Source organism: Microcebus murinus, chromosome 6 (assembly GCF_040939455.1).
Source record: "Microcebus murinus isolate Inina chromosome 6, M.murinus_Inina_mat1.0, whole genome shotgun sequence".
Lineage (NCBI taxonomy): Eukaryota > Metazoa > Chordata > Mammalia > Primates > Cheirogaleidae > Microcebus > Microcebus murinus.
In genome coordinates this window covers 82,105,826-82,120,069 of record NC_134109.1, presented here as the reverse complement: position 1 = coordinate 82,120,069, position 14,244 = coordinate 82,105,826, and the positions used below count along the sequence as shown (strand labels likewise).

General features: G+C 36.4%; 1 protein-coding gene across 3 annotated transcripts in view; it reads left to right on the top strand.

Moving 5' to 3' along the window:
* Nucleotides 1–14,244, top strand: part of UBR1 (ubiquitin protein ligase E3 component n-recognin 1) — a 133,396-nt gene that overhangs the window by 19,929 nt on the left and 99,223 nt on the right. For all 3 annotated transcript variants that reach the window (XM_076004287.1, XM_076004286.1, XM_020285980.2), the window contains 3 exons: nucleotides 4,736–4,992; nucleotides 5,834–5,912; nucleotides 11,064–11,174. In XM_076004287.1, the coding sequence (XP_075860402.1) occupies nucleotides 4,736–4,992; nucleotides 5,834–5,912; nucleotides 11,064–11,174 (447 nt within the window). The remainder of the gene's footprint in view (nucleotides 1–4,735; nucleotides 4,993–5,833; nucleotides 5,913–11,063; nucleotides 11,175–14,244) is intronic.

The window sequence follows — 14,244 nt, the reverse complement described above, 5'->3', positions numbered from 1 at the left end:
TTCTGATTTTAGTAGAGACAGGGTCTTGCTCTTGCTCAGGCTGGTTTTGAACTCCTGACCTTGAGCGATCCGCCTGCCTTGGCCTCCCAGAGAGCTAGGGTTACAGGTGTGAGTCATCATGCCCAGCCTGAGCTTGGTTTCTTAAAGCATTTTGTATAGCCTTTTTTTTTTTTTTTTTTTTAAATGTTGTCACATCCCTGTAGTAAGCTGAGTGCTCATGGAAATATGCTGTACTAAATAAACATTACTGAAAGACTTCAGAGGAGTTATTGTACTTGCCTAAGTGCCCACTTGCTACCTGTGAATGACACAGAAAGAATGGAGTCTGGTGTCATTCAACTGAGTATAATTTTCCTTTTAATAGTTTACTTAATGCTACTCTTCAGAACCAAGTCTATTTGACTTGTTTGGAGGAGTGGAGCCACATTAATACCACTCAATGTGTCTTTATGGATTGTCTTTTAAAATGCCTTTGAACTTTAGGTATTTGTGAGTAAGCCAGAAATGATGTTAGCCACAGAAGGGAAAGTCTATTAATTTATCCATTCATTTTTTATACACATATTCTGCCTTATAATCTAAGAGAACATTTTAGTTGGTTTGCAAATATTTATTCCATACAACAGAAAGGGAATATGAGATATGTACCCTAGAGTTTAGGACAGCAGATTTCATTCATTCAGAGACTTCAAGGAGAGCCAAGAAAATTGGGACATGACCTATGGTCAGAAATGAAAAAGGTAGAGGATAGCTTAGGAGGGACAGGATGCTTTCAAAAACCAAATTCTGACAGCATACTTATACATGATCTCAACAGGAAAGAAAGGAGAGGGGCCTTGTTTTTCACATGGCTTTGTATTTGACCCTGCCTTATTTTATCAATATCATAAACTCATAGAAGACTTATCATATTTACAGACAGCACAAGGCTGACAGGGATAACAAATATAAGATGGAAAAAAAAACCCACCTCCTTAGGCTGAATATTGTGTCAAAACTAACAAGGTGAAACTTAATTGTGATACAAGTAAAGCCTTATACCTAGGTTCATTTGTATTTAGGACTAGGTCTCTTCTATGTGACTTTTCCATGGGGTCAGCCTAGCTCACAGCAACCTCCAACTCCTGGACTTAAGTGATCCTCCTGCCTTAGCCTCTCCTCTCGAGTAGCTGGGACTACAGGCATGCACCACCATGGCCTGCTAATATTTTCTATATATTTTTAGTTGGCCAATTAATTTCTTTCTATTTTTAGTAGAGACGGGATCTCACTCTTGCTCAGGGTGGTTTCGAACTCCTGACCTTGAGGGGTCCGCCCCAGAGTGCTAGGATTATAGGTGTGAGCCACTGCGCCCAGGCCTCTTCTATGTGACTCATCTAAGGATTTTAGTTGTTTGCATGTTCACCAAGTCGTAAGTGTGATGTGGCTGCCAAAAAAAAAAAACCAAAAAAGAATGTAATCTTTTTTTTTTTTTTTTTTGAGACAGAGTCTCACTTTGTTGTCCAGGCTAGAGTGAGTGCCGTGGCGTCAGCCTAGCTCACAGCAACCTCAAACTCCTGGGCTCGAGTGATCCTTCTGCCTCAGCCTCCCGAGTAGCTGGGACTACAGGCATATGCCACTATGCCCGGCTAATTTTTTTTTATATATATATATCAGTTGGCCAATTAATTTCTTTCTGTTTATAGTAGAGACGGGGTCTCGCTCTTGCTCAGGCTGGTTTTGAACTCATGACCTTGAGCAATCCGCCCGCCTCGGCCTCCCAAGAGCTAGGATTACAGGCGTGAGCCACAGCGCCCGCCAAGAATGTAATCTTTTAAAGCAGTTTAGTGTGCAGGATAAGTAAGATAATAAAATAGTCCCATTCTTCTGTGCAGAAGCTTATTGCACATGTTCCATAAAAGAGTAATCAATAAGGAAAGTGGTTTGGATACCAAGTCATTAGGGATGGCCAAATTTCATTTCTAGGAATGGACAAATTTCTTTGATCTCTTCATTACAGTTTAGCCCTGGAATGAAGAGACTAATGAGAGATATGATAGTTATCTTCATTTATTTAAAAGGCTGTTTGATGCAAGAGCAGAATGAATTATACTGGATTATTTCAGGTAGCATAGGATAAAAGATACAGGAAGTTAGATTTGGGCTTAGTTATGAGCTCTAAGAATGGAAGTTGGTTGACAGGTCTTCAGAGAGGCTTAGGAACTAACTATCAGATATGTTATAAATGGAGTTTCCAATGGGATAAATAGTTGAATTAGAGTTTCTTTTTGTTTGTTTTTAAACTTTATGAATATGTCAAATAGAGTTACAAGGAAACTTTGTATAATCAAAGATTTCTTTGTGCCTAGAGATGTTCTAATTAGTAATCCAATCCTGGCTATGAAAAATTTAGAGCCTCCAGATTTTGTTGCCACTTTAAAAAGAAAAATTAGACAATTACGAGGCTCAAAGCTCTGTAGATGTCCAGCAGTTGTCTAAGGAAGGTCAAGTTGTGGTTTGAACAAAAGGAGTCTACTTAAATAAGTTCCTTTTTCAGAATGATGTTCCCAGACAGACATCTAAGCCCCTGGGTCAGAGTTGAGAACATATCTTCTGGTCTCCATGGGATGACGGAAATGTTTGGAATGTGTGGGAATTTAAAGGTTGTGAGAACTTGCTTTTACAGAACAGTCATTTAGGAAAGCCTTCCTTTAATTCCAAATGGCGGGCGGGGGGGAGCGTTTTTTCAGGACATTGAAGTTTAAAATTCTTAATTTTATTCCTGTTGCAAATGGGGAAAAATACTATAATGGCTACATTGAATTTATGTTCCATGATTTATTCAACTCTTGTTTTGGGACATTTAGGTTGCTTCCAGCCTTTCACTATTATAAATAATGCTGCAAATAAAATACTTTCTTTATACATGTTTGAGTTTATCTAGGACTAAATTCCTAGAAGTAGAAATGACACAGTGAGTCAATGATACATAAATTTAAAAATTTTTTTTCAGCCAGAGTAATTATAATTATTGGGTAATAAATTTAAAATTTTTTTTTATTTTTTTTTATTTTTTTTTTCTTTTTTTTTTAAGTAGAATTTTGCATTGTATAAAATTTTAATATTTATCTGCAAATTACCCTTCAAAGAGAATGGGCTAATTAAATTTCACAATAGTACCTAACTTTAACATATTTTTTCTATAAAGTTTTATTGAGTTGAATTTATTTGTGAATAGAATATTGAAGTTAATGAGAGTAAACTCAGCCATATATATGTATAATCAAATATCTGTAACTTTCCTTAATGACCTATTTTGGAACCTTATATAAAATCTTAATTCTATTTTTTTTTCTTATTTTATTTATTTATTTATTTATTTTTGAGACAGAGTCTCACTTTGTTGCCCAGGCTAGAGTGAGTGCCATGGCGTCAGCCTAGCTCACAGCAACCTCAAACTCCTGGGCTCAAGCGATCCTCCTGCCTCAGCCTCCCGAGTAGCTGGGACTACAGGCACACGCCACCATGCCCGGCTAATTTTTTCTATATATGTTAGTTGGCCAATTAATTTCTTTCTATTTATAGTAGAGACGAGGTCTCGCTCTTGCTCAGGCTGGTTTTGAACTCCTGACCTCGAGCGATCCGCCCGCCTCGGCCTCCCAGAGAGCTAGGATTACAGGCATGAGCCACCGCGCCCGGCCTTATTTATTTATTTATTTATTTTTGAGACAGAGTCTCACTCTGTTGCCCCCGGCTAGAGTGCCATGGTATCCGCCTAGCTCACAGCAACCTCAAACTTCTGGGCTCAAGTGATCCTTCTGCCTCCTGAGTAGCTGGGTCTACAGGCATGCACCACCATATCCGTCTGATTTTTTTGGTAGAGACAGGATTTGACTCTTGCTCAGGCTGATCTCTAGGTCCTGGGCTCAAATGATCCTCCCGCCTTGGCCTCCCAGAGTGCTAAGATTACAGGCATGAGCCACTGTACCTGGCAAAAATCTTAATTCTAATATTGTCAGTTTATAAGACTCCTTAGATAAGTTTTTTTGTTTGTTTTGTTTTTAGAGACAGGGCTCTCCATGTTGCCTAGGCTGGAGTGCAGTGGCTGTTCTGTGGCCTCGAGTGATCTTCCTGCCTCCCTCTGGAGTAGCTGTGACTGTAGGTGGGGGCACCCTGCCTGGCTTTATTAGCATTTGATAATGCCAGTTTTTTTTTTTTTTATTTTAGCTACTGTAATAGGTTATGTGGGGATATCTCATTGTCATTTAAATTTATGTTTCCCTAATGACTAATAATCTTGAGCATGTTTTCATGTGCAAATAAGCTATCTCTAATAGTTTCTTTTGAAGAGCAAAAGGTTTTACTTTTGTTGAGGTCCAGTGTATCCATTTTTTTTCTTTTATGGTTAGTGCTTTTTGCATTTGCAGAACTCGGGCTTATGTTTATTTTGATATCTTGTTAAACATAATGGTTCCCTAAAACAAACTGAGAGTATGGGGAATGGCTTATATAGCCTGTGGCTGATGATAGAATCACTTTCACACAGCAGGACTTGGCCATTCCAGAAGGGAAGGGTGATTCTCATCCACTACAGCTACTCTTCTTTTTATCCACATATCTGTGGTATGTAGCCAACTGCCTGTTTCCAAGTTGAATAAAATACACTGTTAATCACTTTGAAATTATAGAATTATGCCCCTATATTGTTAAGAAGGAACTTATGACAAAATCTAATTTTCATCATCTTTTCTTTCAGTGGTGGGATCAGCAAGTTGATTTTTATACTGCTTTCTTGCATCATTTGGCTCAATTGGTACCAGAAATTTATTTTGCTGAAATGGACCCAGACTTGGAAAAGCAGGAGGAGAGTGTGCTAATGTCAATATTCACTCCATTGGAATGGTACTTATTTGGGGAAGATCCAGATATTTGCTTAGAGAAATTGAAGCACAGTGGAGCATTTCAGCTTTGTGGGAAGGTTTTCAAAAGTGGAGAGACAACATATTCTTGTAGGTAAGAATTAAAAATTTACAAGATTGGTTATAGTTACAATCTTAGTATTTTGTACCTATTTCATGTTGTACTTTTCTTGGTTTATTACCATGTATGATACATTTACTCCTACTTAACTCCCTTTTATTATACTCTTATAAGTCTGTTTTTGCTAATACAGCATGTTTTTTAATATATGACTTATAGTTAAACAGTTCTGTCACTTTTTTTTCCTGTTCTCCAAAAGTGTATAAATGATAGATTTTTGCCTTGTTTGTAATGTAGTCAACATACTCTTATCTGAAACTCTTGGGGCCAGATGTATTTCAGAAGTCTGAATACGTCTCCAGAAGAGTCAGGGCAGGACCCTGAATCAAACACAGCATTTCTGTAAGACATCTATGAATATTTACAGCAAGTGATATAAAGTCTATAGTTTTATGTCACGTCACCTCATTTTTTGCCACAAAATGAGATTTGGTGCAAAAAAAACCAAAACCTTTCAGTTTCAAGGCTTTTTGGACTTAAAACTGTCGATAAGAGATTGCGTACCTATAGGAAAAGTTGAAATTTAGTTGAATAGAAAAGGCCAGTGGTAGGGAAACTGGACAGAAAGCTTTAGCTTTTTGTTCTTATGAGAGCAGTTGCTTTAAAACCAAACATCCAAGTTACACATCATATGTGGCTAAAATTATGCTGACTATATTAACTTTGTTCAAAACATTTTTGGAATTCAAATTTTGAGGCATTTTCATATTCAGTTTGTGTACCATACATAACTCATTCCCATTTATTATAGTCATACCTTAAGCATCAATGGGAACCATCTATATTTTTTAATCTAATTTTTGATCTTTTTCAGGGACTGTGCAATTGATCCAACGTGTGTACTCTGTATGGACTGCTTCCAGAATAGTGTTCATAAAAATCATCGTTACAAGGTATGAAAATAGATCATAAAAATATCTGAATTAGAAGGAATCTGTTGGCCATCTAGTCCAAATTCTTGACCAGTACTTGACTTCCTGCCATAACAACTCTGATAATGTGGACCTTTAGCTTCTAGTTAAACATAAATGTGATAGGACACCTACAATGTTGAGGTAGCTAGATTATTGGAGCTAAAATTTTCCACATTGAAGGGCATGTGGATTTAAAATTTTGCTAAATTTTTTCTAATTTTTTTTTATTATGGTACGATACTCATAACAAAATTTACCCTTGGAACCATTTTATTTATTTATTTATTTAGAGACAGAGTCTCACTCTGTTGTCTCAGCTAGAGTGCCGTGGCATCAGCCTAGCTCACAGCAACCTCAAACTCCTGCCTCAAGCGATCCTTCTGCCTCAGCCTCTCGAGTAGCTGGGACTACAGGCATGCGCCACCATGCCCGGCTAATATTTTCTATATATTTTTAGTTGGCCAATTAATTTATTTCTCTTTTTTAGTAGAGACGGGGTCTCACTCTTGCTCAGGCTGGTTTCGAACGCCTGACCTTGAGCGATCCGCCCACCTCGGCCTCCCAGAGTGCTAGGATTAAAGGCGTGAGCCACTGCGCCCGGCTCTCTGAACCATTTTAAAGTGTACAGTTCAGTAGTATTAAATACATTCACAATATTTTACAACTATTGCCAGCATCCATCTCTATAAATCTTTTTATCTTGTAAAACTGAAACTCTATACCCATTAAAACAATAGCTCCTCATTCCCTGCTTCCCCTAGCCCCTGGCAACCACCATTTGTTTTCTGTCTCTATGAGTTTCACTATTAAGTACCTCATCAAAGTAGAATCATACAGTATTTGTCTTTTTGTGACTGACTGACTTTACTTAGCATAATGTCCTCAAGGTTTATCCATGTTGTAGCATATATCAGAATTTCCTTCCTTTTTAAGGCTGAACAATATTCCATTATAGGTATATACCAAATTTTGCTTATCCATGTCTTTGTTCATGGACATTTAGGTTGCTTCCACAAAATTTTGGTAGATTTTTGCCAAATGTTTTTCTTGAATTGCAAGGCTGACTTACATTCCCATTAAAAGGATATGAGAATGCTGTTCTTCCACACCTGTCCCCAAATTTTATTTAATCAGTCTTGTTAATTTTTGCCAATCTCATTTTCTAATTTACATTTCTAATATTAATAGTACTATAACATCTTTTTATAGTTTAATTATATGTTAATTTCTTCTGTGTATTGCCTATTTCTATCTTCTACTCATCTTTCTATTGCCTTTCTTTTACTGCTATATGTGTTGCAAACATTTTCTCCTAGTATACTTGTTTTTTTAAATATTTATTTAATTTTATTTTTTAAAGCAGTGGTGTGCTGAAGCTGGCTTGTATTGGTTCACAAGAGTAGCACCTTTTTCCAACACCATTTTCAGTGACTTCATATTGGTAGCTTAAAATCAGCCATGGCGGGTATATTTACACCATGGAAATCAGCAAAGTGCTACAAATCTGCTTGTCTTTTTAAATTTTTTATTTTTAAATCAGACTTAATGAGCTATAAATTTACATACAATAAAATCCACCCTTTTAAATGAGTTCCATGAGTTTTGATAAACATATGCAATTGTGCAACCACCAGCACAATCAAGCAATGAAATATTTTTATCATCCCCAAAAGTTCTCTGGTGCCTCTTTGCCAGTCAGACTCCCCCCCAGTCCCCAAGCTCTGGGCACCACTGATCTATTTTCTGTAGCTATAGTTTTGCCATTTCAGAATGTCATATAAATGAAATCATATTGAAGTATATAGTCTTCCTGTCTGGCTACTTTCACCTTAGCATGATGATTCTGAGATCCATTTATGTATCAGCAGTCTGTACCTTTTTATTGCTGAGTGTTATGCCATTGTATGGATGTCTCACAATTTGTTTTTTCATTCACCAGTTGATGAACATATGGATTGTTTCCAGCTTTTAAATAAAGCTTCTATAAACATTTAAGTACAAGCTTATGGCCGGGCGCGGTGGCTCACGCCTGTAATCCTAGCACTCTGGGAGGCCGAGGCGGGCGGATTGCTCGAGGTCAGGAGTTCGAAACCAGCCTGAACAAGAGTGAGACCCTGTCTCTACTATATAGAAAGAAATTAATTGGCCAACTAATATATATAGAAAAAATTAGCCGGGCATGGTGGCACATGCCTGTAGTCCCAGCTACTTGGGAGGCCGAGGCAGAAGGATCGCCTGAGCCCAGGAGTTTGAGGTTGCTGTGAGCTAGGCTGACGCCACGGCACTCACTGTAGCCTGGGCAACAGAGTGAGACTCCATCTCAAAAAAAAAAAAAAAAAAGCTTATGTGGGCATATGTTTTCATTTCTCTTGGGTAATTTAGGAGTGGTATTGTTGGATACAAATTAAGTAGATTTGACTTTTTTTTATTACTATGTTTATTATTTCAAAGTTCAGATTTGACTTTATAAAATCTATTTTTCTGTCTAACTGGCTTATGCTATCATTTTTCTTCTTAACATTTTAAATTTGTATGATAACTTTGCCAATTTTTTTATGCTTCTAGATTTTATACCTTGCTTCTATGGCATTCCCTATTCCAATATTATTTATGTTTATACTTTCTTTTGATACAGCTACATTTTTGGTAATTATGGACAAATCTGGCATTCTTCAGTATATTGTATATGAAAGGAGAAAAGTTGATTTGTATATTTTAATTTCTTTTGTTACTTTTGTTCTGTTGATTACTTCAGTATTAATAATTTTATAGTGTCCTAATCCCTTTTTTCTCCTTAACCTCTTATGATCTAGTCTGTTAGTCTTTTTTTTTTTGAGTCTATTAGTTTTAATAGTATTATTTTATTCCTTTTTTTACCTATATAATAGTTGATGATCTTATGTTACTTTCACTTTTGTTCTTTAGTTTTTTAGTTGTAGACTTTCTGATTGTCAGGTCATATAATGTTTACATTCTTCTATCCATGTCTCCACCTTTGATTTGTTCTTAGCTCTGCAATTAAATATATTAAATGTTCACCATCTGTTCTTTTTCCAAAGTTTCCTCAGTCATCTCTTGGTAGTACAAGGGTCAGCAGACTACAGCTTGTGGATCAAATCTGGCTCAGTATTTTGTATGGCCTGAAAGCTGAGAATGGTTTTTATATTTTCAGATAGTAAAAAAATAAGAAGAAAGCCGGGCGCGGTGGCTCACGCCTGTAATCCTAGCACTCTGGGAGGCTGAGGCGGGTGGATTGCTCGAGGTCAGGAGTTCGAAACCAGCCTGAGCAAGAGCGAGACCCCGTCTCTACTATAAATAGAAAGAAATTAATTGGCCAACTAATACATATATATAAAATTAGCCGGGCATGGTGGCGCATGCCTGTAGTCCCAGCTACTCGGGAGGCTGAGGCAGCAGGATTGCTTGAGCCCAGGAGTTTGAGGTTGCCGTGAGCGAGGCTGACGCCACGGCACTCACTCTAGCCTGGGCAACAAGCGAGACTCTGTCTCAAAAAAAAAAAAAAAATAAGAAGAATATGTCATGATACATGAAAATTATATGAATTTAAAAGTTCAGCACCCATAAAATAAAGTTTTATTGAAACATAGCCACACTCATTTGTTTATGTATTGTCTATGGCTACTTCTGTATTACAGCAGTACAGTTGAGTAATTTGACTGAGGCTAGTGGCCTACAAAACCTAAAATATTTATTGTCTGGTCTTTTGTACAGAAAGTTTGCTGATGGCTGCTCAAGTAGACACCTCAGGAAGGGCACATGTGCACAGTGTTGTCTAAGTTATGAGATGTTCAAAATTGTAGCTTTATATCTTGGCTGGAAATAATATTCTTAGTTTGTAGTTTCTTATCTTAAAAATCCTGCTCTGCAATTGTCTTGTTTTATATGTTGTTATTGAGAAGTCTAATGCCAGCCTAACTTTCTTGCTATCAGGAGATCTCATCTTTTGCCTGAAGGCCCTCAGGACTTTTATCTTTAATGTCCAATAGTTGTAGTAGGATATAGTTTAGAATTGATCACACGTGGTGAATTTTTTTCTCAGTCACTTGTGGAGTTATGGGCCCTTTCAGTGTGTAGATTTAGGTCATCTTTTATTTTCAGGAAGTTTTCTTAGTTTATAGTTTCAAGTATTAGCTGTGTTCCATTGTTTTGATTTTCTTCTTCATTCACTCCAGTTATATACACTCTTATGATGCCTGTCTTCCATTTCAACCACTTTTTCTCTGATCCTATTTCTTTACTTCCTCTCATTTTCATTCTCTTGTTTTCCCACTTTGCGTCAGTGTTATTTATTAACTTTTCATTTGAGTCTAAATCTTGAACACCTTGTAATTTAGAATTCATTTCTGGTATGATTTTCCCTTCATTTCATATTTTTTTTCCTGAGTTCAAGTCTCATTTATTCTTATTTTCTTGTCCATTTCTGTTATTAGTTATTACATTTCTGATTAAAGGTATTTAGTCTGATTAAAGGTTTTCATTTCTCTAAATGCTTGTTTGAGGCTATGTAATTAATTCAGTTTGGAGCATTGTTTTACAGTTCTGAGGAATATTCAAAATCAAGTTGTTGCCACCATCCTCAACCTGAGTTAGTATGTTTTAGATAACTTTGTTTCAAGAACACTGAAAGAAAAAAGTTTAAGTTTTAATTGCTGTGGGACATCAGTGTAAATAAAAATACTTTATACATTTCTTAAGTACTATGTAAGTATAATTATATTTTTTTAAAATTTGTTTAATCAAAAATCTTATTACTCAAGCATTCTAGGTGTTGTATAGATTATTTTTGCACACTTTGTTATCTGATCTTCACTAGTTCAAATTTAAACAACTATTTTAAAATTAGAGTCATGCTCCAAAAGTTTATCAGTGTTGAAGGTTCATTTTTGTTTGATGAAATATTCAGGATTGTGGGGCTTTTAGTTTATTAGTTTGTTGGTTCGTTTTTTAGGTAAATAATCAAAATAATTTTTGTTACATCCAGTTTTTATAACATGAACAATAATTAAGGTTGAAGTATTGGCGAGCACTTATTATTTTAGTCATCTTTATCATTCTTCCTTGTTTTGTAATATATTTTGAAATCAAGATAAGCTAATTTTTATTTATCAGATGCATACTTCTACTGGAGGAGGGTTTTGTGACTGTGGAGACACAGAGGCATGGAAAACTGGCCCTTTTTGTGTGAATCATGAACCTGGAAGAGCAGGTACTATAAAAGAGGTAAGAATATTGTTTGTTAAAAGTTGCTAACTATTTTATGTTTGTTGAAGTTAGATAATAAGCATTATATATATGGATTAAATAGAATTCCATTTAGAATCCTGATATTTTTGTTCTCAAATTTAAATGTAAGGAGGATTTCTCCAATTCCAGAGACGTTAAGGATTTGATAATTTAGAGAGAATGAATTCACAATGAAAAAGTGAATTCAGAATACGTTTTGTTAATCAACTTGACAAGTAAGAATAAACAATATATAAGCCTAAAAGAGCAAAATGAAGTAATTATTAATAGATAAGAGCATTCTATAGTTGTCTTTGTTAAAAAAAAGGAGCAGAATGTAATGAATTAGAAAATAGCAAAATTTGACACAAATTTAATAACTGCTTTTCTTAAAGAAAAACACGTCAGATTAAATAGATATATCCTAATCAAAAAAAAAAATGACCAAGCCTAGATATATGCAATTAGAAATGGGAATATAGAAATAACCATAGAACCACAGAAACAGATGAAACTAAAAGGATTATAAAGTACTCTTTGATTTTGTGCAAATACCTTTGAAAACGGATCATTAGATAGTACAAAGTGCTATAATTTATTCAAATGCAGAGAGAAAACTTGGTCAATAACATTGGAAAAATTCAGAAAATTGTTGCAAGAAAATACTTCCCTAAAAATGCCATGCTCAAATAGTTTCACATATGAATCCTTCCAAAACTTCAAGGAATAAATAGTTTTTGTGCTCTTTAAACTGTTGCAGATACCCCTATAGCTGTGAACACCTCTAGGCCCCAGATGTTGATGTCTTAAGTACCATTGCTCACTAAAAGAAACCAGGCTTGTTGTTAAAATACCCAATTCCAGGTCTGGGTCAGGGAATTTATAAGGTCTGTTTGTGTAGATGGGTTTGTGTCAAAAGAACCTAGGACACAGCTTCAAAAGGCTCCCATTAACTTTAGTTGGATAATTAAAACATCAAAGAAATAACCACTATAATTGAGTCACACTGACTATATAAAAATCCATGAGTTCCTAATGAAACTTAGATGGGGGCTAAATAAAATAAAGTTTTTTGTTACTATGACAGTAGCTATTATATTCATTACTCTAAAAATTGATAATTAAAGGGAATGAAATAAACCTTTATTCTGCCTTTTTGGTAAGAATTATATTACATAGTAACCAGGTATCTCTAGTTCTTTAGGAAAAGCTCTTCTAGAGGAATGCTAGCTAATGAGAAGGCATGATAGAATTAGTAAAGTCAAGGTGGGCGGATTGCTCAAGGTCAGGAGTTTGAAACCAGCCTGAGCAAGAGCGAGACCCCGTCTCTACTATAAATAGACAGAAATTAATTGGCCAACTAATATATATAGAAAAATATCAGCCGAGCATGCCTGTAGTCCCAGCTACTCGGGAGGCCGGGGCAGGAGGATCGTTTGAGCCCAGGAGTTTGAGGTTGCTGTGAGCTAGGCTGATGCCATGGCACTCACTCTAGCCTGGGCAACAAAGCGAGACTCTGTCTCAAAAAAAAAAGAATTAGTAAAGTCAGTATTTTGTAAACTCTAAGGAAATATTTGGTTCGGACAAGGATCATTAATGGATACTAAAACCATTAAGACTTAGGCTGATGAGAAATAATATTCACATGCTTCTAAATATTCACCAGTAATATATTACTTGCTAGTCATAGGGGAAAAAATGAAACTTTACAATGGAGCTGTCCTACTGTCATCAACTGAAACCAGTCATTAATGTTAACATCATCACTAATATTGGAATGATACGGCATAGTAAGCCTCTTCAGGTTGCTTGCAGTGGTGCATGCATGTAATCCTCATACTCTAGGAGGCCGAGGCAGGAGGATTGCTTGAGCCCAGGAATTTGAGTTTACTATGAGGTAGGCTGATGTCACAGCACTCTACTCAGGGGAACAGAGAGAGACTTTAGCTCCAAAAAAAAAGACTCTTCATATTATATAAAATGAACAACATAGTTTTAACATCTGAAAAGCAATTAGTGTAATATACAATTGTGTATTGTGTTGTATTTAAATAGAATAAAAAACAAAACCACGTGATCATCTCAGTAGATGCAGCAAAAGCATTTGGTAGAATCCAGCCCTCTTTCATGATAAAAATATTCAGCAAACTAAAAATGGAAGAGATCTTTTCATCCTGATAAAGGGCATCTGAAAAACTCACAGTTAATATCCTTAGTGTTGAAACACTGGATGCTTTCCTACTACAGTCAGGAACAGGTGGTATGCACCTGTTGTCCTAGCTACTAGGGAGGCTGAGGCAGGAGGATTGCTTGAGCCCAGGAATTCAAGACTGCAGTTGCCGGGCGTGGTGGCTTACGCCTGTAATCCTAGCACTTTGGGAGGCCGAGGCGGGCGGATTGCTCAAGGTCAGGAATTCGAAACCAGCCTGAGCGAGACCCCATCTCTACCAAAAATAGAAATAAATTAATTGACCAACTAAAAATATATATACAAAAAATTAGCCGGGCATGGTGGCGCATGCCTGTAGTCCCAGCTACTTGGGAGGCTGAGGCAATAGGATCGCTGAGCCCCGGAGATTGAGGTTGCTGTGAGCCAGGCTGACGCCACAGCACTCACTCTAGCCTGGGCAACAAAGTGAGACTCTGTCTCAAAAAAAAAAAAAAAAAGACTGCAGTGAGCTGTGATTATGTCACTGCATTCCAGCCTGAGTGGCAGAGCAAGACTCTGTCTCTAAAGAAAAAAGAATACAGTTCAGTAGTGCTTAAGTATATTCACATTGTTACATAATGGATCTTAAGAACTTTTTTTGTCTCCTAACTCTGAAATTCTGTATCTACCACACACTGATTCCCACCTGTCCCCAGCCTTTGGCAACCACCTTTTAAGCTTCCATTTCTATGATTGTGACTACTTTAGATGCTACATATGGTAGCAGAATCATACAGTATTTGTCCTTTAGTGACTGGCTGGGTTCCTTATCTTTTAAATGTCATTAATACCTGTTCTACCTTTTTACAGAGGAGTAGTCATGAGGATCTGTTGAGACAAATTATGAGAAAAAATTTT